Source organism: Nuphar pumila, chromosome 9, assembly GCF_984573655.1.
Source record: "Nuphar pumila chromosome 9, dmNupPumi1.hap1.1, whole genome shotgun sequence".
Lineage (NCBI taxonomy): Eukaryota > Viridiplantae > Streptophyta > Magnoliopsida > Nymphaeales > Nymphaeaceae > Nuphar > Nuphar pumila.
Genome location: NC_143257.1, coordinates 118,299,946 through 118,324,865, shown reverse-complemented (window position 1 = coordinate 118,324,865; position 24,920 = coordinate 118,299,946). Strand labels below are relative to the sequence as shown.

At 36.5% G+C, this 24,920-nt stretch overlaps 1 protein-coding gene across 2 annotated transcripts in view; it reads right to left on the bottom strand.

Moving 5' to 3' along the window:
- Window positions 1-24,920, bottom strand: part of LOC149829046 (AT-rich interactive domain-containing protein 5-like) — a 47,341-nt gene that overhangs the window by 15,967 nt on the left and 6,454 nt on the right. Inside the window, exons 4-12 of one of the 2 annotated variants that reach the window (XM_090017877.1) lie at window positions 24,619-24,664; window positions 4,980-5,078; window positions 3,898-4,020; window positions 3,718-3,769; window positions 3,564-3,636; window positions 2,934-3,000; window positions 2,769-2,819; window positions 1,375-1,467; window positions 1,149-1,289 (exon numbers count right to left, since the gene is read on the bottom strand). In XM_090017877.1, the coding sequence (XP_089874003.1) occupies window positions 1,185-1,289; window positions 1,375-1,467; window positions 2,769-2,819; window positions 2,934-3,000; window positions 3,564-3,636; window positions 3,718-3,769; window positions 3,898-4,020; window positions 4,980-5,078; window positions 24,619-24,664 (709 nt within the window). In that variant the 3' untranslated portion in view covers window positions 1,149-1,184. Of the gene's footprint in view, window positions 1-641; window positions 1,290-1,374; window positions 1,468-2,768; window positions 2,820-2,933; window positions 3,001-3,563; window positions 3,637-3,717; window positions 3,770-3,897; window positions 4,021-4,979; window positions 5,079-24,618; window positions 24,665-24,920 lie in introns of those variants that run through there. The other variant, XM_090017876.1, reaches the window with a different exon arrangement.

Sequence of the window (24,920 nt, the reverse complement as noted above, 5' to 3'; positions counted from 1 at the left end):
CACAGAGGGGAAGCATTCCTCACAGAAATAAGGGCTTTTGGCATATGCCATTAGAGATGGCTTTTGTAATCTAAAAACATCAATGATCACCTCCCAACATAATAGAACAGAGGCTTCGCAAAGAAACAAATCAACAAAAAAATTAGAAGCTTATAAAATATTTCTTTGTAGAGAAGATATTTTTCAAAAACACGGACAAAATCAAATCAAGTAGAGAAAAATTGAGTGATTTCATGTCCAATCAATGGTTTGCTAGGAAAACCCTAAAAAACTTGAATTTCAAGCAATTTGGTGTTTTCTTTCATGATTTTCTTACCTTTTCTGGGGAAAACAGATTTTCATTCATGGTGAGAAATCACATTTTGCAGCAGTTAATTTATTGCCCAAATGCTGCTCAAGCGTTTCATCTATAAAATCGCCGGCTTTACCCCAGCTGTAACTTGAATCGCAATTCCTCGTCAATTTGTGTGATTCATCGCCAAGGACAGCTACACGGCAATAGAAAACTAAAACAAATTTGACATGAGCAACAAAGATGTGCCGAAACATCTCCATCCTCATGATCATCATCAGCCCTTCCCAATTGCACAAGGTTGGCCAGAAATGTGCTCAGTATACATGCGCAAGATCATTAAAACAGGTGTCCCACTAATAATGGTTTTAATTTAGCTTTTCCATATATTTGTAAATACAGCATGATATAACAGGTGTTTAACATACTAGATCACAAAGTAATAACTACACTCTTAACTTATGCCTCTTACTCATAGGTTCAGGTTATCATGTTAATCCTACTTGCATGTTACAGCAATGACAATGCACTAAACCAGAATACAGATGAAGAATCAAAGCAGGCACCAGAGGCGTTTGGTGAACCATGACAGTACCTCCACTCCATTGAAAAAAGCAAAGCTAGATTTACCTAAAATACTGTCACACTTCACATAAGCACATGAAGGAAAACTAATGCATCCTACTGGGTGCTTCTCATGCTAAGATTACTGGCCAAAAGGATAGTGCTGGGAAAGCACCCCTTGTTAGCAACATCACTTTAAACAACTAAAATGTGACGTTCTAAAACTCCATTGAGTAAACACTGATAAGATTACTCCGTAGTTTCCTTGCTCCCTTTTCGAATAATAACTAACCCAGTCCCAATTCAGAAATAGATGCAACCCCCTTTCCTACACATCTGACTGCTCATAAGGGGCACGGACAAACAGTTGGCCGTGAAGAGTGACCACTGCTGATGTTTGATGTGGATCTATACGTGAAGGCAAGGTGATAACCTGCAATAAGTCCAAGCCACTTGCATAATGGCACTGATAAATAGGAAAAATGATTAGTGAAAATTTTGAAGGCAAAAAAATCAACCTTTTTGAAGGGGGTGACACCCCACGGGTTGTCAACCTGCTCTGGTTCACCAGATATGACCAGGCGTCCTGCTGGATCCGACTGAACACGCACCTGTCCATAAAAAATTGGTCCATAATCATCTAACTGAAAGAGCACAGGCATTTATTCTAAAACCAAGTAGAGATCACATAGCAAAGGTCATAAATGGGAAGTATCCTTCTTGCTCACCATCTTGACAACTGATAATCATTTGGTTTCTATGGTTTGCTTTCTGTTTACATGTGCTGCACTCAGTTTTTTAGTCTTTTGGCTCCTCGCTCAACAGTCCAATTTTACATGGATGCTGGCGTTTGAACCTTCCTAATGAGCAGATGGTTCCACCTACCAATCTTCAACACATCCTCATGTAGGGTTCTGGTCAAAACAAGTGACCATATTTCCTTAGACCAATTCTATTTTACTTTCAGCAGAAATTGTGTTTTTTACATTACCTTTAAAGTACCTTAAACCACGTATTCCATGTTTCCACAACTCATCATTATTCAACCAGTCACTGTCCATAAGCAGGCACGTCCAATCAATCTTAATAGTAGCTAGTCCATAAGCAATTCAGTTTTCAAAGGCTAAAGGAGCCACTTGCACATGCCTGTGCCTGTGCTTACTCATCATCCTTATCAGTTTTGTTGCACAATTGGGGTTTCAAAAAATTAATCATATATTCATGTTCAAAATGGGTATGAATACACATGCTTCAATATGCATGGCCACAAGAAAGAGAAACATGCGACACCAAGATCATACACTAGGTTCCACGAATCTGATTGATTAGACCAATACCCACTGAAAACGATTGAAAGCTTAGGCAGATCGTGACAATGACAACAGATGTACTTACAATACCACACGCAAATGGCCAAGACTGGCACGCCTGCTGCTACAAATCAAATATTTGTGCTGCAGCAACTTCCAATAAATAGGAAAAGCAAAATTTTGTTTTCTTGAGTAACCAGTACTTCAAATCTAATTCTTGACAGGATTATTTTCTGGAATGATGGTTAGCCCAAGTTATAAACTATGGTACCTGGACACTCCATTTTGCCCTCCGTACCCGTGTCAACATGCGTATCGACATTCGTCGATACCTGGACATGCCATTTTACCCTCTGTACATACAAGTTTGTATTCAATTCATAATTTATAATTATATTTTCAGTTCATAACTTTATATTTTAAGTATATAATATATTTTAGATATAGCATATATATATATATATATATATATAGCCATGTTCCCGTACCCACATTTTTTCGAATTGTCGTGTTGTACCCTCCGTACCCATACCTGCACCCATACCCGTACCCAGGTGACATAGGTTATAAACATGCATGTAGGACAGAAAGGATTTAGTTACCTCTTCACGCAGAAGCCCAGGAACTAAAGCGTAAACCTCAAAGCAGTCCTTCTGTCCAAGATGTTAATAATTGTTAATTGAGCAGAACATCAGCAGCATAGATAAGCTCTGTTCATTAACAATCACAGAAAATTTTTATTCATGTGTCTTGGATATGCAACTTACAGTTCTCCTCACATTAATCTTCACCCAATCTGCACTAGGCCCAATATCAACAACTGTTGTGTCCATCCTGTAGCATTTACGACCAAATATCTGGGTCAGTCTAGATGAGACATCGCTAGCAATCATAAAATTAGCAATTTTCTTAAAAAAGAATTTCTTGCAAGTGATAAAGATAGATGGTTCCTCTAATCGACCATATCTTTTTGTGCAGAAAAATTCATATGGCACAGCGAAATTTCATAAAGGATAAAGGTTTCTTCCTATGGATCACCAGGGTGGTTCCTCTAATTCTGTACATACAAGGCACATTCTTTCTGCAAGGCAATTAATTATGGGAGGTTTATTACATTATTAAAACTATCATGGAGCTCAGAAAGAAGCATCAAGTTAGCAGAATCCAATCAAATTGCAAACGAGCAGTAAAATCACTATCACCCCACCATCAGTATTCATCTTCCGGACAAAACAAATAAATTGTATAAAACCACATTTTCAACAGTTCAGCATTCAAGGCACACACACACACACACACACACACAGAGAGAGAGAGAGAGAGAGAGAGAGAGAGAGAGAGAGAGAGAGAGAGAGAGAGAGAGAGAACTTTAGAGAAGGCCTTGGAATGGACTTAACTGTGGCTTAGCTCCTTTTATCCGTGCAGGTTTAGCAACCCTCTCAATGGATGGCTTCTTGCGTTTAAGTACTCCTAGATAATAATGGATTTATTGTGAGATGAATTATGAGGTAAAGAAGCCACAATATAGATGAAAGAAGATTACAAGAATACCAAGACTCTTCAGTTGCTTCTCACGCTTAGGCAAGGAAATTGAGCTCTTATCCTGCATAACATGAATAATAAAATTATGGACATGAACATGCAGAAGCAGTAGCTTAAATGAGAGCAGATTTTAAACATGCAATGCACATAATAATAATAGAGTTTGCAAGAGGCTTTACAAAATTTCACCTTTATAATTGGGTCGCCAACCACACCATTACCAAGAAGACGCTGGGAGTGCCAGCCCTGCATAGCTCGAGCTGCTGCATCCCTTCTAGCCCTACCAGACCCAGGTGCTTGGTTTACACCACCCTACAAATGCATGTTCACCATTATAAAGAAACAACATAACTTTCAAATGCCCCTTGAATAAAACTTTTAAGGCACGTTTGCTTGGCCCCCAAATGAGAATCGTTCTCTCACACTTGTGAGCAAACGATTATTGTTTGCCCCATTTTTCACGTGCAAGCAAATGTGAGAAAATGGGGCAGTGAGATTTGAAATCGCATTTGTGATTATTTACTCACTTCTCATGTGATTCCAAATCACATTGTCTGCCCTGTGATGTGGAATCACATGAGATGGAACTGCATGATTTTTTGAATCGAATGAGATGCACACAAAACATGCCCTTCGATACCCCTTGCATAAGACAAGTTGAACCAAACGGTTAAAGAATTGCCTGGGTATATACGACACTGTAGATACACATTAAACCTAGACAGAGTAGATGGGCCAAAGGTATCATAATATCTCTGGTAACCACGTTTCACCATCTACTGATATGTATTATAAATTTCAACATAGATCATAGATTCAAATATTCATGTTTTCGTAGCAGTTTCAGATTTTGTTACAGGATGTCTACTAAAGATGTTATTTCACCTGATCAAGATGTTTGATCTTCATGCGGATACACACATGTATTGTGTCTCAATAACCATGTATTTTTCCTTAGAATAGACAGTATACTCTATAAACAAAGATATGCTCTGCATGCCTTAGTTAGAACCAAGCAAGTTCCATGATGCACATAGTTAACCCAAGATGTAATAGAAGCACAACAAATAGCTTCCCGTGTCTTCATCATTGCTTGCTAACATCAACTAGCACACCTTTAAAGATCAACAGGAATCAGCAGTTTATGTAACAAAGGCCAAAGATATATAAGTAACAAAGTACAAATGCTACAAATTTTCAGGAAATGGTAAAGAAACGTTCTGTGACAAAGCATGTGTACTATGCTCACAACTAGATGAAGAGAAACCCACTTGACTTTCAGGAGTAGGCAATGAGGGCTCAGGAACAGGAGCAGAATTTATTGCATGTTCATCACCACGTGTTTTATGTCGTTCATAATCAAGGAGTGCCTGTTCAAAGAACCAGTTAATGGCTTGCATTAGAGAGATGTTGCACATACCAAAAGCTTCTTTCTGCCATATAAATGAGGCCATGAAGAGACAAATAGTTAACCAAAACAAATGACAGAATGAAACTCAGGAACCCATCAATGCCATTAAACCTCATCACGGGAGGATGATAGCATTCAATAACGCAAATACTTCTCAAAGGAAAATTAAGTAAACTATAGCCAAAGCCAAACTGTTTTGTTAAGGCAGTGACCCCATAATGACAGCATTCCAAGGAAAATGTAGCCATCCAAAAGAATTCAGTTTGTAATCAGTTCCATTTTTGCAGAAGTATGAATATGCCATGTTAATGATCACCAAGGTTATGGTTCTATTGGGCAGTCTTCACTGACATTGCATTACACAGGAAATGTAGAGATCCAAAAGAATTCAGTTCTTTCCAGTTGTACAGAAGTATAAATATGCTGCACTAATGAATCACCGAGATTATGTTTATGTTATGAAAATTACTATGATTTCTGTATTAGATTTAGGTATCTACCGATGTCCAGAGCAGTCTCAAAGAAGAAGGGGAAGACAAAACGTTGGGTTGCTGCTGAACCACGATTCCCAATAGGCAGATCGTGTGAGAGACCTTGTTATATATTGAAACAATAACACATACAGATTTACAGATTCGCCCACATCTAACACAATACAGCAAGATAGATACAAAAGGGTGGAATGGGAAAGAATAAAATGAAATAAGGAAACAAAAACAATCACACTTGATCAGTTTGGATATTGAATCTGGGTCCAAGAGCCAGATCCAATAAGAGTTATCTCTCAATAGCCTCCCTCAAGTTGTACATGGTAATCACCACGGACAACTTGGATTTTAAATACCAAAACCTTTGTTTTGTCAAACCCTTGATAAAAAGATGTGCTATTTGATTTTCAAAACCAATGGATCTTGCTTCAAGTTCCTTGTCTTCAATTTTGCTTATGATGAAATGTTGATCAATCTCTATATGCTTGGTTTTTCCATGATGCACATGATTTAATGAAATCTAGATGGCATTCTGATTGTCACAAAATAAAACTGATCTAGGAACTGTCTCATCCAATTTATGCAACAAATTTCTTATTCACATCAACTTCAAAGAAGTTGTTGCTATGGCCCAGTATTCAGCTTCGGTACTTGATCGAGCTATGGTCCTTTGCTTTCAACTTGACCAAGAAACTATATAGTCTCCAAGAAATATACAATACCCTGAAATTGATCTTTCATATGGATTTTCAGCCCAATGGGCATCTGAATAGGCCATAACTGTAAAAAGATATTCCTTCTAACTTATTTTCTTATAAAATAGTAGATCACCCAGGGTACCTTTTAAATACCTCAAAATTCGTTTCAATACTTGATTCACTGTATGTACAAGTAAGATATTGTAACATTCCCACAATACTCCTATACTCAGTTAGATCACTATACAATTCTCCATCATTAACATTTAATTGTTGATGTATTAGAACAGGAGTCAATAAAGGCTTGCAATCACACATAGGCAAAAGATGCATAGTATACTTATACTGAGTTAAATCCAATCAATCATTCCTTTTATCAACTTCAACTCTCAAGAAGTACTTTAACTGACCAAGATCCTTCATCTTAAAGCGCCTACTCATCACTTCTTTTATCTCCTTAATGTTCCCTATGAGAATGATGTCATCCATGTAAATAAGTAAAACAGTTATGTATCCCTTACCTTTATGGATAAACAGGGAATGGTAAAGTGAAGATCTATAGAAACTATGTTTCTGTATCTCCAAGGAGAAGCTCTCGAACAACAAATAAGAGACGTGCTTTAGCCCATATATTGCCCTCTTAAGCCTATAAACATGTTCAGCTGAATCATTCTCATTGTGTCACTTTGGTTGCTCTATGTAAATTTCTTCTTTCAAGACTATTTAAAAACACATTCTTTGACATCAAGTTGGTTCAAGACCCAACTATGATCCACTGCTAGAGACAAAATAATTTGTATTGTTCTCATCTTTATCACGGGGCTAAAGGTCTCCTCATAATCCATACCATATTCTTGAATAAAACCTTTTGCTGTTAGTCCGGCCTTATACCTTTCAATAGTACCATCTAATTTATACTTAATCTTATAAACCCACTTTGATCCTATCATATTATTGTCTGGAGGTCCTTTAACCACTTTGCATGTTTGGCATTCATGCAATGCTCCCATTTCCTCATTCATGGCGTCAATCCATTTATTATTCTAGATGTCTTGAGAATAAGAAATTGGTTCTTGTTTTTCTATCTGCATGAGAAAAGCTTGATGATTTGTGCTGAAATTTTCATAACGCACCCACCTTTCAATACGATGCTTAACCCTGTTTGATCTTCTGAACTCCGGTCGTGTCACGATTTCATCACATTGTCTGATTGTATTTTCATCACTACTCATGTTTCTGGATTGATGTCCTACTTTAATATCGGCTTCCATTTTATTTCTTGTGGCATAGACATGGCCTTCTTTATATCTCCCATCTATAGCTACACTTTTTTCAACGAGAATGAAATATTTCCTTTGCTGCCCATGATTTTCTAGAGCTCCTTCTTGTGATGCGGAAGCATTATCAAGCATTGAAAACGACTTTTCATTTAACCATGGCTGATATTATTCGATGCTACTCTCTTTTCCTTTTTGAACCTGCTCTGCACTAAAATCACACTCAAAGGAATTCTCATCAAACACCACATTTCTGGAAATTCGAATACATTTATTTTTGACATCATAGCACCCAAATCCTTTATAATTATCAGCATAACCAACGAATTTACAAACATGAGCTCTAGGTTCAAATTTGTTTCGACTTATTTATGTGGACATAACAAATGCACCTATAAGCTTGTAAAGAATCATAATCAGGGTGCTTCCCAAACAAAATATAATAGGGAGACTTATAATTTAAAATCTTCATGTGCTTTGGTACTGAAGACAGAAACCATAAATTGAATGAAAGACAGCATATGGTTATTGTTATCAAGCTATATTATATCTCTCTCTACCTTCCCCAAAAGAATGAAGAGCATTTTAGATTATCTTCATCATGGGATCTCATGAACTTGGTGAATGGATGCATGTTACATTAACTACTTGCATAAACCTCTATAAAATTATGGCAACGATGGCCACCATGTCACGTACTCATAATAGATGGTCTTCCACAGCAAGCCACAGAAAAGTCCCCTGTAGCCAAAATTCTCTCCCTCCAAATTTTTTTGAGCTACCTAGCATCCAACTCCATACCACTAACTGGCCTTTAATTCATCTCTTCCAAACTCAGGGCTCCAGGCATATTATAAAATAGAATGAACTGTTGACTTTACAATCAAACCCTTGTTCAGAAGCTCAACTCTTCTAATGCCCAAGCCATTTGTGAAGGTAGCATAATTGTCTTTCTAGTTCGCAAAAGACATGATCTTAAACATCCTCATTATCTTTCACTATGAAAGAGGCCATGTGTTTTCAACCATGTTTTTAGTTCTAGTAATAAAAAATACAAACAATAACAGTTTGTACACAAGAGGATAATGCATTTTGCAAAAGGGAGGTACTTCCCCATCCAAGAATCAACCTTCAACAACCCGAAACCCTCAAGCACCATTTGTGAAGCAACATCTCCAAGAATCTCACAGAACTACAGAAGGAACCCTCATAACACAACTAAAAACACAAGCTGCAGCAAGCTCAATCGTTGTACTACCACACAATCAACTTAGGTATCAATAATTTGTTACTGCAACCTAGTGTCATTCTCATCTGCAGGATTCATTAGGTGGCCACATTTTGTGGATTGAATCTTCTAAAACATTTAGTTTACAAGACAAATAACTACTTGTCACCCACTCTACTGACTGATTTTTGCAATAACATATAAGAAACACAGATTTTCTTATTTGACTAACAATATAATATAACATAAAATCTCACATTACACAAACTTTTACCAAATGTAGTGTGTACCCGCAAGATCATACCATAATATAAAAGTCAAGCTTGATTTTGGAGTTAATTGCCTCAGGTCAAGCAAAAACCAAGTCAATTCATAAACTAGCAAATCACTGTCGAAACAACTGCGATTGCATTCCTGTATGACCCAGATTGAACTTTAAAAGTTGACATTAAAATCCAGTACAAGATATGATGAGTGAGTTTGATTCTTTATTGCATATTCGATTCTTCATTTTCTTTTTGTGCATGTAAAAATTAGGGGAAAAGTAAAACACAATCTACAATCTTACCTTTGTTCAAATATCCAATAAACAAATAGAATAAGCATAAAAAAAGGTTCAAAGCCCCTGCTTGCCTATGTTGCACAAAAGCACCAAATAGAATAACTGTAGAAAAAGGGGCTAAAGGCTTTGCCTAACTAAGTTACAGGAGAAAAGTACCAGCTTCAAATTTAGCCAATGAGGAGGTAAAACTTAAACCTAAAAGGCTTATATTTAGATTAGAATGATTATGCCTCATCTGAAATGCATCATTATTGATTGTTTTTACCCAGTAACATGATCATGTCACGAAACACTATAGAGAAAAGATAATGTCACAAAGTGACTAGAAAATGCACAAGCAATAGGCCACTAATGGGCAAGAATACAACAAGCCACACAGTGGCAGCAAACATAAAAATGAGAAAGAGAGCTAAAAAATACAAGAACTTTTATAGAAAAAAGCTTCAAAAAGCTCAAGAAATACATGGGGCAAAACCCTTTATTTATACACAAATGGGATCCAAGGAGGGGCTCCCATAGAGTCGTTGGAGGGGTCCAACGACTCTAAGGTGGACCCCTCTTATGATGCAATAAAGCAAAAGAAAAAAAGAAAAAAGAAGAAAAAGGAAAATGCATATTCCAAATAAATATGTGTGTTACATATGAAATGACTATTTTACCCCTAGTGGGTGAAATGAAATGGGGATCTTCGAAACACGAGCTTAGATTAACAAGGGCAAGTGTCAAGAATGACACTAAAGCATAACCCTTAAAAAGGGTATAACTGAAAACAAAATAAAAATAAAAATGTATTCTTTATTGATATGAAAAACCAATTGCTTAAGAAGCATTGGAATTAAATACAAGAGGGGCTGCACCCCTTTATATACACAGCTGAAAGAGGACTCAATAGAGTTGTTGGGCACAGTCCAACAGCTCTATTGCTAGTCAAGTCGGACAGGACTTGACTAGCAACAGTCATTATACTTCAAACTGAACTAGATGACATAAAGACAAAAAATAAAAATAAAGGAAAAAAATTACAGAAAAGAAAGAAATGAAAAATGTATTTATATATATATATATAATAATAATATAATATTATTATATATACATATATGTACAGTTTTACATTTTAACACTCCCCCTCAAACTTACGGTACAATGAGCGAAAGTTTGTCTAAGAGAAAGTGAAATCGGGGAGCAGCGAGAGGCTTTGTAAAGAAGTCTGCTAACTGATATTTTGAAGTGACATATGGCAGATCAATTATCCCGTGTAGATATTCCTCTCTGACGTAGTGACAATCCATTTCGATGTGTTTGGTGCGTTCATGGAATGTTCTGTTACTGGCAATGTAGATCGCACTTTTGTTGTCACAACACATTTGTGAAGCCTTTGTTGCTTCAGCTCCCATGTCAGCAAGCAGTCGTCGGAGCCAAACTACTTCCATGGTCGTGGTTGCCATGGCTCTGTATTCAGCTTCGGTGGATGAGAGAGATACCTTATGCTGCTTTTTACACCTCCACGAGATTAATGATTCCCCTAAAAAGACACAAAAGCCAGTGGTTGAGTGTCTGTTATTGGGATCACCTCCCCAATCAGCATCAGTATATGCAATTAAATCAAGAGAAGAGGAGGAAGATAAGAAAAGTCCTCGTGAAAGAGAGGACTTGATGTATCTGATAATACGCATGACTGCTCCCATATGAACAGAAGTAGGAGCATGTTGAAATTGACTTGCTGTATGAACAACATGTGCTATATCTGGTCTGGTAATGGATAGATAGGAAAGTGCCTCGACAAGCTGTTTGTAAGGAGTAGGGTCTGCAAGAAGTTCTCCATCATCAATCTTCATTTTAACATTAACAACTTCTGGAGTGTCAACTTTCTTATCATCAGTAATACCAGACCTGAAAACAATATCAAAAGCAAATTTAGTCTGAGATAATAAATATCCTCTAGGAGAATAAGCAACTTCAATGCCTAAAAAATATCTCAACAAGCCCAAATCAGTCATTTCAAAATGAGATTTAAGAAGTGTTTTGATTGTTTTAACTCCCTGTTTATCGCTTCCGGTGATGATCATATCATCCACATAGAGAAGAAGCACAATGATCCCTGCATCAGAATTCTTAATAAACAAAGCAGTGTCAGTTAAACAGAATTGAAAACCAATATCAATCATAACACGACTAAACCTATCATACCAAGCTTTTGGTGCTTGTTTAAGTCCATAAAGAGCTTTTTCTAAGAGAAGGACTTTACCCTTAGGAATACTTAGACCAGGAGGGGGTTCCATATATACTTCTTCAACTAGCTTTCCATTTAAAAAAGCATTTTTGACATCCATTTGAAAAATATACCATTTTTTGATAGAAGCTAAGGCAATTAAGGTTCGGACAGTAGTCATACGAGCCACCGGAGCAAAGGTTTCTTCATAATCAATCCCATATTCTTGGGCATAACTTTTGGCTACTAAACGGGCTTTATATCTTTCAAGAGTACCATCACTCTTGGTTTTAATTTTATAAACCCATCGACATCCTATAGTTTTCTTCCCTGGAGGAATATCTTGAATATTCCATGTAGAAGCCTTTTCAAGTGCATCTAATTCAGCTTTCATGGCTTCTATCCATTTGATATCATTTTTTGCTTGAAAATATGTGGATGATTCTTCATATGAGTGAATTAATGCAATAACTGCCCTATATGTGGGTGAGAAAGACTCGTATGATACAAACTTTCCTGGAGGCCTCGAGATTCGAGATGATTGTCTAGTTGGAATGTTAGAATATTTCTCAAGTGCACATGGAGGATTAGACTCTTGTCGCCTGGAATATTGAATACTAGTATCTCTATGAACTTCTTCATTTTCAACATTAAGATCAATAATTCTTTGATCATCATCAAAGTTACAGTCAAGGTCATATTCATCAGATGTTGATGTTAGATCTAGCAAAAAGGAGTACTCGGTGACGTCTTTTAATTTTCTAAAATCAAAGAAGCTCTCCTTTTCAAGAAAGGAAACATTTCTAGACACATATAGTTTATTATTTTTGAAGTCAAAACATCTATAACCTTTCTGGTTTTCAGCATATCCTAAAAAGGCACAGGGAATCGCACGAGGGGAAAATTTATCATTTTTGTCAGTAAATATGAAACATTTGCACTCAAATATTCTTAGTCTAGAGTAGTCTGGAGAAATGTTCATAAGTTTTTCAATGGGAGTGATATTTTGTAACGAAGAAGATGACATCCTATTAATGAGATAGGTGGCAGTTAAGGCAGCTTCTGCCCAAAAGTCTTTCGGGACTTGATTTGCTATTAATAAAGTCCTAGTGGTTTCTATAATATGGCGATGTTTTCGTTCTGCCAGTCCATTTTGTTGAGGTGTATAAGGACAAGATCTTTGATGTGTCATGCCATGCAATTTAAGATAATTTTGAAAATCTGTGGATAAAAACTCTCCCCCTGAATCTGTGCGAAAAATAGTAATATCATTTTGAAACTTGTTTTTAACCATATTATGAAAAGTTTGAAAGTATGAAAATACTTCAGACTTATGTTTGAGAAAGTACATCCACGTATGTCGGGAGAAATCATCGACAAAAATAACATAGTAAACAAATCCTCCTTTAGAAATTACTGTTGCAGGACCCCAAACATCCGAGTGTATTAATTCAAGTGGTCTTGAAGAGAAAAAGGTTCTGTTCTGAAATGGTAATCTTTTCATTTTGCCGAGAATACAATTTTTACAATCAAATGATTCAGAGTTACAAAATTTCCCTAGATTTGGAAAATGTTGGATTTTGGCTATATGTGGGTGACCAAGTCTCTTATGCCACAGTTCCAACTCTATTTTTTGAATATTATAACAAAAACCTTTCTTCGGCATTTCCAAAAAATCCATGTAATAGAGTCCTCCTTCTCTATGGCCTTCCCCAATCAGCTTGCCTGACTGACGATCCTGTACCCAACAACCATGAGAAGAAAAAGAAATATTACACCCATAATCAGAAATTTGAGATACAGATAAAAGATTTAAATTTAATTTGGGAACATGTCTAATTTCTGGAATAAAAAATTTTTTTGTTTTATAATTTTTTTCAAAATTTCTTATTCCTTCTATTTCAAGAGAAGTCCCATCAGCAGTAAAGACCTTTGACACACTTGTTTTATTTTTAACACATTTGGATAGACTTTGATTATTTGGGGTCATATGAAAAGATGCACCAGAGTCAAGAAGCCAAGAAATTTTACCTAGATCAGAAAAAGATGAGGCTGCTGCGCCGGTTGAAGCTTCAGATGAAGAAGAGGCACCTTTGATGAGAGGCTGAAGAATCTCCATTAGTTGGGCCAGGGAAACTGGTGCATCCTGATCTTTAGGCTCCGATCCAGCAATTGCAACTCTTTTTTCTCTCAGCTCCTTAAGTTTGAGACATTGTGGCCTGTAGTGTCCCGGTTCATGACAGTGATGACAAATAATTTTCTTCTTATCATAGTCACCATTTTGTCGGTTAAAGTGAGGAGGCCTATATGATCGAACATGATTCCCTGGTCTAGACACGGCTAAAACGGAATCATCTTCAATTTTTAAAGAACCTTTCCGGAGACGATTTTCTTCCATTGTTAACTCTTCAATAGTTTCAACAATAGAAGAAATTTTTCCCCGGTGAAGTAGGGCCGATTTAGTGGTTTCAAATTCCGGCCTTAATCCAGTGATAAACTGGTAAAAATGTTCAGCATCGAGTTGTTTCTGACGAAGCTCGATGTCTTCGGCACAATGCCACTTTGGTTCTAAAAGGGAAAGTTCTTCCCAAAGTTCGGACAACCCATTGTAATATTCACGAATAGTTTTGTCTCCTTGTGTCATCATTCGAACTTTTTCTTGGAGGTTGCACACGTGTGCAATATCTTTAAGGGAATACATATTCTTAAGGTATTCCCATGCCTTATCGGCATGATCAAATTTGGTAAGACTTGAGCATTTTTTAATGTCAACGCTATTGATAAGCCATGACATTATCTTCGCATGAGATATTCTCCATTCTTTCCATTTCTTCTCGTATGAGGCAATAACCTTGATTTTCTCTTCTTCCGATAGAGGGACCTCTTTATCTCCCTCATTTTTAGTAAGAGATAGCTTAGGTTCCGAATCGGAACCATCCACAATCCCCCATAAGCCTTTTCCACATATATGGTGCTTCATGATTGAAGCCCATGTTACATGGTTCGTATCGCTTAGTTTCATAGGCATGATGGTGACTTTATCATTGTCATCCATCGATTACAAGGAGAGAAAGAATAGGGATAGAAGAAAAACAAGAAGGAAAATGAAAAAGAAAGAAAAAAAAAACAATACAACAAGATGTGAAATCTTCTCCAATGAAGTGATAAAACACTTCTCTTCAAGTGGCGAACACTTTTGCAAACGGGCACGGAAACCAAGGCAGCTTTTTCTCAAGATTTAGTACTTCCGCGGCTCTGATACCATGAAATGAAATGGGGATCTTCGAAACACGAGCTTAGATTAACAAGGGCAAGTGTCAAGAATGACACTAAAGCATAACCCTTAAAAAGGGTATAACTGGAAACAAAATAAAAATAAAAATGTATTCTTTATTGATATGAAAAACCAATTGCTTAAGAAGCATTGGAATTAAATACAAGAGGGGTTGCACCCCTTTATATACACAGCTGAAAGAGGACTCAATAGAGCTGTTGGACTGACACATTCCAACAGCTTGCTAGTCAAGTCTGGACAGGACTTGACTAGCAACAGTCATTCTAGTTCAAACTGAACTAGATGACATAAAGACAAAAAATAAAAATAAAGTAAAAAAATTACAGAAAAGAAAGAAATGAAAAATGTATTTATATATATATAATAATATAATATTATTATATATACATATATGTACAATTTTACATTTTAACAGTGGGTATTACAATATATATATATATATAGATAGATACATAAACATATATATTTAATATATATGTATATGTGTCTCTCTAGATATATATAGGAATTATCAATACAATTTAACATCCCCCCTTAAACACACGGTGAAATCACCGAGAGTTTGCTGAAGGGAAAGTAGAAGCGAGGTGATGGCAATGCTTTGGTGGAGAAGTCCGCTAGCTGATACTCTGAAGTAAAATAGGGTAGTTGAATGGTACTCCATAAGAATTCATCTCGAACATAATGGCAATCAATCTCTATGTGCTTTGTTCGTTCATGGAAGGTGTGATTGCTAGCAATGTAAATAACACTCTTGTTGTCGTAACACAATTTCGAAAGAGTAGAAAAAAGGATGCCCATATCTTTAAGCAAACATATCAACCAGACAAGTTCAGTGGTAGTGGTGGCCATCGCTCTATACTCAGCCTCCGTGGAAGAAAGAAAAACTTTCTGTTGTTTCTTACATTTCCAAGAAATTAATGATTCTCCAAGAAAAACACAATAACATGTTGTAGAAATACGATCATCGGGGTTACCCCCCCCCCAAATCAGAGTCAGTATAAGCAAGTAAATTAGGAAATGAAGATGAGGATAAGAATAGTTCTTTTGTTATGGTTCCCTTTAAATATATGATAATTCGCATAACCGACGTCATGTGAATCAAAGTAAGAGTAGTCTGAAATTGGCTTGCACTGTGAACAACATGAGTAATATTTGGCCTGATAATAGACAAATATGTTAGTGAATCAATCAACTGACGATAAGGAGTGAGATCTGCTAAAGAAGTTCCATCATTGGCTCTTATCTTGGCGTTGATTACTTATGGAGTTTCCACTTTCTTTTTGTCAGTTAATCCAGACCGAACAACAATGTCTGATGCAAGCTTCATCTGAGATAAAACATACCCCTTAGGGGAATATGCAATTTCAATCCCTAAAAAATACCTTATAAAACCAAAGGTCAGACATATCAAAATTTTCTTTGAGAATATTTTTAATAAACTCAATGCATTTTTTATCATTTTCAGTGATAATCATATCATCAACATATAACAATAAGATAGTTATGTGATCTCCTGTGGTCTTAACAAATAAAGCAGTATCACTATAACAAGAGAAAAAACCATTAGAAAGAACTTTGCTAAAAAGATCATACCAAGTTTTTGGAGTTTGTTTGAGACCATAAAAATTTTGTTAAGTTTTAGAATGTTTCCTTTACCAATCTCAAGACCCGACGGAGGATCCATAAACACTTCACAAAGATTTTCATTTAAAAAGGCATTTTTAACATCAAGTTGATAGATAGGCCATTATTTAATAGATGCTAAAGCGATCAAGGTCCATACACTAGTCATCCTAGCTACCGGGGCAAAAGTTTCCTCATAATCGATTCTATATTCTTGAGTGTATCCTTTAGCAACTAACCTATCTTTGTATCTTTCTAATGTTCCATCGCTCTTAGTTTTGACCTTATATATCATCTACATCCAATAACCTTTTTTTCTAATGGTTGACTTACAATGGTCTAAGTGTTCGCCTTGTTAAGAGCTTCTAGTTCAAGTCTCATATCATCAATCCGATGTAGATGTTGCTTAGCCTCTTTAAAATTGGAAGGCTCGTGATAGGAATGTGTCATCATTAGACAAGTTCTATATGTTGGAGAAAAAGAGTCATATGACACGAATTTTTGAGGAGGTTTACTATTCTTAGAGGATCGCCTAACTTGGGTTTCTTCAACTTGATCTTCTAAGGAGATGTCTTGAGAGTATCTATCGAAAGCACTTTGATGTTCATTCCCCTCACGCCGAGTATATACATGAATATCATTATAATCCTAATTGTGAGAATCACCAATTGTATGTAACAAATCATCATTTTGATGTGAATGGTCATTACAAGTATGATCACAAATTAAATCACTTTTAGACTAAGTTCTACGTAATAAGTCGAATAGAAAAGAGTAATCAATCTCTTCTTTAGATTTTTGAATTTTAAAACCATTTTGTTCTTCAAGAAATGTTATATTTCTTGAGACATAAAGTTTATTGTTTTGTACATCATAACACCTATAACCTCTTTTATTTTCACCGTAGCCAATAAAAGTACATTTAAGAGCTTTTGGTGATAATTTATCTTGTCCTTGAAAAAGAACAAAGCACTTACAACCAAAAACACTTAATCTTTTAAAATTCAAAGATATCTTGAACAATTTCTCAAAAGGGAAAACATTTTTTAAAGAGGAGGAAGGCATACGATTTATGAGATAAGTTGTGGTAAGAATAGCTTGGACCCAAAAAAAATTTGGAACATTTTTAGAAAGAAGAAGAGTCCTTGTTGTTTAAATGAGATGCCTATGTTTCTTCTTGGCAAGACCATTTTGTTGAGGAGTTTTTGGACAAGATCTTTGATGTACAATGTTGTTTAATTTAAGATAGTTTTGAAATTCTTTTGACATGTATTCTCCTCCAGAATCGGATCTAAAAATAACTATGTAGTTTTGAAATTGATTTTGAATAAGAACGTGAAATTCTTTAAAATTGGATAAGACATTGAATTTGTTTTTAATAAAATACACTCATGTGTAGATATCTAATAAAGTCATCAATAAAGACAACATAATAATAATAACTTCCTTTAGACATAACGGATGCCGGTTTCTATACATCGGAATGCACCAATTCAAATGGTCTTTTGGAAACAAAATTACTATGTGAATACGAAAGCGAATGCATTTTCCCAAGGATACAATCATTGCAAGTAAATATTTTTTTATTACAAAACTTTTCCAAAAATGAAAAAAGATAACTAGGAAATACTAGGATGTCCAAGCTTTTTGTGCTAAGTCTCAACATCTTTAGATTGAACATGATTACAAAAAGATTTGGATGACAAAGACAAAAAATTTATGTAATATAGATCTCTTCTTCTATGGCCTTGCCCAATTCGCTTCTCGGACCGAAGATCCTGCACATAGCAATGGGTTGGTGAAAAAGAGACAATACATCCAAAATCAGTGATATGAGAGACCAAAAAAAAATTTAAATTGAGTTTTGGAATGATTTCAATTTTTAGAACATAAAATTCTTTGTTTTGTTGGAGAGCCTTTGGCCGGGTTTCTCTTCATGTTGCCAAAGCATGTTCGGAGTACCGAAGTCGGATTGTGATGCTTCATGGTGGAGTTAACATGAAGGCTGGTTTGTTGGAGTGGGATTGGCTATGTGGAAGGCCAACTATATAGTCAGCTCAGAACAATAATGTGCAGTTTCTGTGTGGGCAAGAAAGATCGTTGTTTTCCTTCATGCCTCGAAAGCTTTGCGAGGCACAGTGGCGTACAAAATGTGTGTTTAAAAAGGAATGAATCCTTTGGGTCGATGCGACACTGAAAGGGCAGTGGTTGCTTATTGCGAGCTCAACAATCACCAAGAAGGTGCCCTATAAATCAGGGCTTATGCGCGGCAGAAGGTCGCTGAGGAATGCGGTGGACCGTTGTTGGAGTTGCTAGAGACATGCTAAGGTATGGGACTTAGTGTGTTCGAAAGTTGCAGTAACTGCGGGTTGAAGCCAAAGTGTAGGCACACCTTCGGATTCAAGGGTGCCTTGTGTGGTGAGGGCAGTGCGAGGAGAAGCTCGACTGTTACTCTGTGTTGAAGGCAACACGATATGGAGTGCCTTGATTGTTGCTCGTGTGTGCCGGCACACTCTCCACGGACCACAGTCAGGATGACTGGTGGTGTGCAGACCAGGTATGGCCAAAGAGGCATGACCTGAAGTGACCGAGCCATCGAATGAGCAAGGGTTGCTAGGTCGTCGCCCAGAAGCGACGCGTCACACCGGCGCCCGGGTGTGGTGTCAAATAGGCAAGGGTTCCCTCACTTTGTTGGACGGGTGGGGGTAAAGAAGTTAGTCCAAGACCATAAAATTAGGTTAGCCACTTGGAACATAGGGTCTTTAACTGGTAAGTTGGTAGAGTTAGTAGATGTTATGTGTAGGAGAAAGATTGATATTTTATGTCTTCAAGAGACCAAATGGGTAGGTGAGAAAGCTAAAGTGATAGAACCTTGGGGATATAAGATTTGGTATACAGGAATAAATAGGAATAGGAATAGGAATGGAGTAGGGATTGCTATGAGTCGTCAGTTTATAGATAATGTAGTTGAGGTCCGTAGGAAGGGTGATAGAATTTTACTTATTAAATTAGTATTAGGTACGGATATTATTAATATTATTAGTGTTTATGCACCTCAAGTAGGTTTAGATGATTCCATTAAGCATCAATTTTGGGAAGATTTAGATGGAGTAGTACAAGAGACATCTTATGGAGAAAAGCTTTTCATCGGCGGTGACCTTAATGGACATGTAGGCATTAGTAGGGATGGATTTGAGAATATCCATGGAGGCTATGGTATAGGAGAAAGAAATGAAAGTGGAGAAAGGATTTTAGATTTTTGTTTGTCCTATGATATGATCTTAGCAAACACTTGGTTTAGGAAGAGGGAGTCTCACCTAGTAACATTTAAAAGTGGGGTTAATACGAGTCAGATAGATTTTTTCCTACTTAGAAAGAGAGATAGGGGTTGTTGCATCGATTGTAAGGTTATACCAGGAGAAAGTGTAGCTACACAACATAAAGTCTTAATTTTAGATCTTAGAATTAGACAATGCCGCAAAAGGGATAGACATAGGATAGATCCTAGAATTAAGTGGTGGGCACTGAAAGGAGCTAAACAAGGAATGTTTGTAGAGCAGGTAGTTAAGGAAGTTGATTGGTGTCTCGAGGAGGATTCAGAATCAATGTGGAATAAGATAGCGGGTGGTATGAGAAAAGTAGCTAAGAAGGTATTGGGTGAGTCTAAAGGCGGTGCACCACTAGGTAAGGATACATCATGGTGGAACGAGGATGTCAAATTAGCTATTAAGGTTAAAAGAGAGTGTTATAGAAATCTAAGTAAGAGTCGTGATAATGAGAATTTGGAGAAGTATATGATAGCAAAGAAGGAAGCTAAAAAAAAGTTGTTCGAAACGCGAGGGCTAAGGTATATAAGGAGGTTTATGACAAGTTGGATACCAAAGAAGGCGAGAAGGATATTTATAGGCTTGCAAAGATGAGAGATAGGAAATCGAAGGATTTGGGTATGGTTAGATGTATCAAAGATGAAACGCAAAGGGTTTTAGTCAAAGATGAGGAGATTAAGGAGAGATGGAAAGATTATTTTGATAAGCTATTTAATGATAGTCATGCTCAAGATCTTGGAGACTTCTCCATTCCTTTTCATGAGATAAATCGTGACTTCATGCGCAAGATTCAAAAGAAAGAAATTGCAGAGGCTTTGAAGAAAATGAAATCAAGAAGGGCAGTTGGCCCAGATGGTATACCTATCGAGGCTTGGAAATGCTTGGGAGAGAAAGGTTTAGAATGGTTGACAAATCTTTTTAACTTGATTTGGCGAACAAATAAGATGCCTAATGAGTGGAGGAAGAGTACTTTGGTGCCTTTATATAAGAATAAGGGTGATATACAAGATTGCACAAACTATCGTGGTATAAAACTCATGAGTCATACTATGAAACTTTGGGAGAGGGTGATTGAGTCTAGGTTGAGGAAGGTTGTCATGATATCGGAGAATCAATTTGGTTTTATGCCTGGAAGATCAAATATGGAAGCTATACATCTTCTTAGACAACTTATTGAGAGATATAGAGAGAGGAACAAAGATTTGCATATGGTTTTTATTGATTTAGAGAAGGCATACGATAGAGTACCTAGGGACGTTCTCTGGTGGACAATGATGAAGAAAGGTGTTTCTCTCAAGTACATTAGTATAATTAAAGATATGTATGAAGGAGTAGTAACCAATGTCCGCACTTGTGGAGGGGTGACAACCAATTTTCCGATAACGGTTGGGTTACATCAAGGATCTGCTTTAAGCCCTTTCCTATTTGCGATAGTGATGGATGAGCTTACGAGATCAATTCAAGAAAATGTACCGTGGTGTATGTTGTTTGCTGATGATATTGTTTTGATTGATGAGTCTAGAGCTGGGGTTAATGCTAAGTTAGAATTATGGAGACAGACATTGGAAGCTAGAGGTTTTAAGTTGAGTAAGAGTAAGACTGAATATATGGAATGTCGGTTTAGTAAGCAACGAAGTAGTGATGGGAGTGTAGTGAAGCTTGGTGAGCAAGATATACCGGTGAATGATTATTTCAAATATTTGGGATCCATCATTCAAATGTATGGAGAAATTGATGGAGATGTAAATCATAGGATAAAGGTTGGGTGGATGAAATGGAAAAGTGCTACTGGAGTGCTGTGCGATCGTAGAATGCCATTGCGGTTGAAGGGAAAGTTTTATAGGACGACTATTAGACCCGCTTTACTATATGGTACGGAATGTTGGGCTGCCAAGAGACATCATATTCAAAAAATGAGTGTAGCTGAGATGCGGATGCTTAGATGGATGTGTGGAAATACAATAAAAGATAAGATTCGGAACGAAGAGATACGTAAGAAGGTAGGTGTTGCACCCATTGAAAATAAGATGCGAGATAATCGTTTACGGTGGTTTGGACATATTCGGCGAAGGCCTAATGATGCTCCAGTTAGAAGGTTGGAGAAATGGGAAAATATATTAGTTAAAAGAGGTCGGGGTAGGCCTAGGAAGACTTGGATGGAGATGATAGGAAAGGATATGAATGCTTTGAACCTCACCGAGGACATGGCGTTGGATAGAAATGATTGGAGGAAAATGATTCATGTGGAAGACCCAAAATGAATTTCTTTTTTGGTTCATATCGCTGACCCCAATTGTTTTGGGATGAAGGCGTAGTTGTTGTTGTTGTTGTTGTTGTTGTAAAATTCTTTGTTTTGACCATAAATTTTTTCAAGGTTTCCCATTCCTTAACATCTAATGATGTTCCATCGGCCGTAGAAACAAAGGATTTAAAAGTATTGAGACTCGATTTTGACAAAAGAGATGCATTCAGAGTCATGTGGAAAGAGGCACCCAAATCAAGAATCCAAGAGGACATACTTGGAATTGATGAAATCGCGGCACCGGAGGTGGAATGTGTGGAAGAATTGATTCTCATAAATTGTTGGAGAATTTCGATAAGTTGTGCGATGGAGTCTTTTATATCTCCATCTCTCTTTGATTCTTCGCTTGAATTGCTTGGACACTCTTCAACAAAAGCCAGCTTTCTTTTGAGCCTAGGACAATCCGATCGAAGATGACCCAGTTCATTACAATGGTGACAAACAATTTTTCTTACACCACCAATGTTATTTTTCTAAAAAAGAGGTGGTTTATATATCCTCATATTGTTTCTGGGTCTGGATACCGCATGGACTTCATCAATATCTTTCTTTAAAGCCAAGCAAGTTTTTTCTTGGCAAAAATCCGCTAAAATTTCACTAAGAGGGATAGAAGCCCTATGAAGAAGGGGCTCTTTTAATTGTTTAAATTCATAATGAAGCCCATGAATAAATTGAAAAAACCCCTCTCTTTCTATTTGCTCTTGCTTCATAGTAATAGCACTTCCTTCCCATTGTGGTTCGAGAAGGGCAAGTTCATCCCATAATGAGGATAGAGCAATATAATAGTCTCTAATGCTCATGTTCTCTTGTTTAGTTTCTCTTATTTTTTCTTGCAAAAACAAATGCCTAGCAAGGTCTTTTTCAGTGTACATACCTTTCATAAAAAACCAATCTTCATTTGCTTTCTTGAATTTTGCAAGATTGACGCATATTTTGAGCCCCACATTGTTCATGAACCATGCCAATATCTTGACATGCTCGCTTTCCCAATCTTCCATTTTAGATTGGTATTCTTGAATAGCTTTGGCCTTCTCTTCTTCATTCAAGGCCTTTTCTTCATTTCCCTCCTTTTTTGTAAGCTTTAATTGTGGTTCCATAATGGTTCCACAAAATCTTTTACCTTTGAGATTATTTTCCATGGCGGCCGCCCACATCCTATAATTTGTTCCATTCAATTTGAATGAAAGATCGATCTTTGAGTCTTTGTCGGCCATTTTGAAAGAGTTTGATGAAGAACAACAAAAAGAGTGATGCTTAAAATTTACTCAAACGTGAGTAAGAGTACTCCAATGATACTTTCACAACCAAGGCTTCGATACCATGTCACGAAACACTAAAGAGGAAAGATCATGTCACAAAGTGACTAGAAATGCACAAGCACACAAGCAATAGGCCACTAATGGGCAAGAATACAACAAGCCACAAAGTAGAAACAAACATAAAAATGAGAAAGAGAGCTAAAATATATAGGAACTTTTACAGAGAAAAGCTTCAAGAAGCTCAAGAAATACATGGGACAAAGCCCCTTATTTATACACAAATGGGACCCAAGGAGGGGCTCCAATAGAGTCGTTGGAGACCCTCCAACGACTCTAAGGTGGACCCCTCCTATGATGCAATAAAGCAAAATAAAAAAGAAAAAAGAAGAAAAAGAAAAACACATATTCCAAATGAATATGTGTGTTACATGTGAAATGACTATTTTACCCCTAGTAGGTATTACAATATATAATATATATATATAATATGTATATGTGTCTCTCTAGATATATATAGGAATTATTAATACAATAACATATCAAAGTTACGGTACCAGAAGCTTCATGGATAGGTGGGAAGCACGCTTCCCAGAAACTCACTTTGGAAGCGTGATTCTCCTCGCTTCCGAAACTTGAAGAGAATCTTGATTCTCCCATGTTTCTTCTATGCTTCCCACACGTTTCTTCTTTGTTTCCTTACACGCTTCATATGTCCTCTCATGTTTTTCATGTGCTTCCCTTCACTTCCCACACACTTTTCATATACTTTCTTTAAATTGTTGACCAGCAATTGTAGATTTTGAGAAGAACTTAATTATTACACTACAAGATCATGAAACTTAAAAATAGTCATTTTTATTTTAGTTTTTATTTCATTCTTGTTCGATGAGTGCTTTACTTCTCATTCGATCCCATTTCACTTCCTTTTTTATTTCTATTTTGTTTTAAATTGATTCCTCGCTTCCCGCTGCGTATAAATTTTAAAATATCTCGATTTTCGCTTCCACTTCTCATTTTGTTTCCTGCTTCTGCTTCCTAGTCTGGTAACTTTGAACATGATACAGTTTATTAGAGTTATAATTTTCACTATAATAATTACCATCCAAAATAAATATCAAGGCCTGTTAGAAATAGAAATATAAAACTGCTTTTAAGGGCTCATGAAATGAATGGCATATGTAAAACAGTGCACATCCATGATAACTTCAGACAAGTCTCATCATCATCACCTTTTCGTAGAAAATTCGAAATGACCAGGAGATGGTAGTGCAAGTCCTGAAATCAGTGAAACCAGACTTTATATGCATCATTTGGGAAGAAAACAAAGAGTAGATACAAGAATATCTACATAATGGTCATTTGTATTTTAAACTAAAACTTAACATACATAAGAAATGATTAGAAATATGATAATTGCAAAAAATAGATAACGAGTACACCAAATTTCCTTAAAATAACTATTGCCAGATCTAATAATAATCGATCACAGTTTCTTATTCTAATGTATAACATGGATATCAAAAAGTTTGAG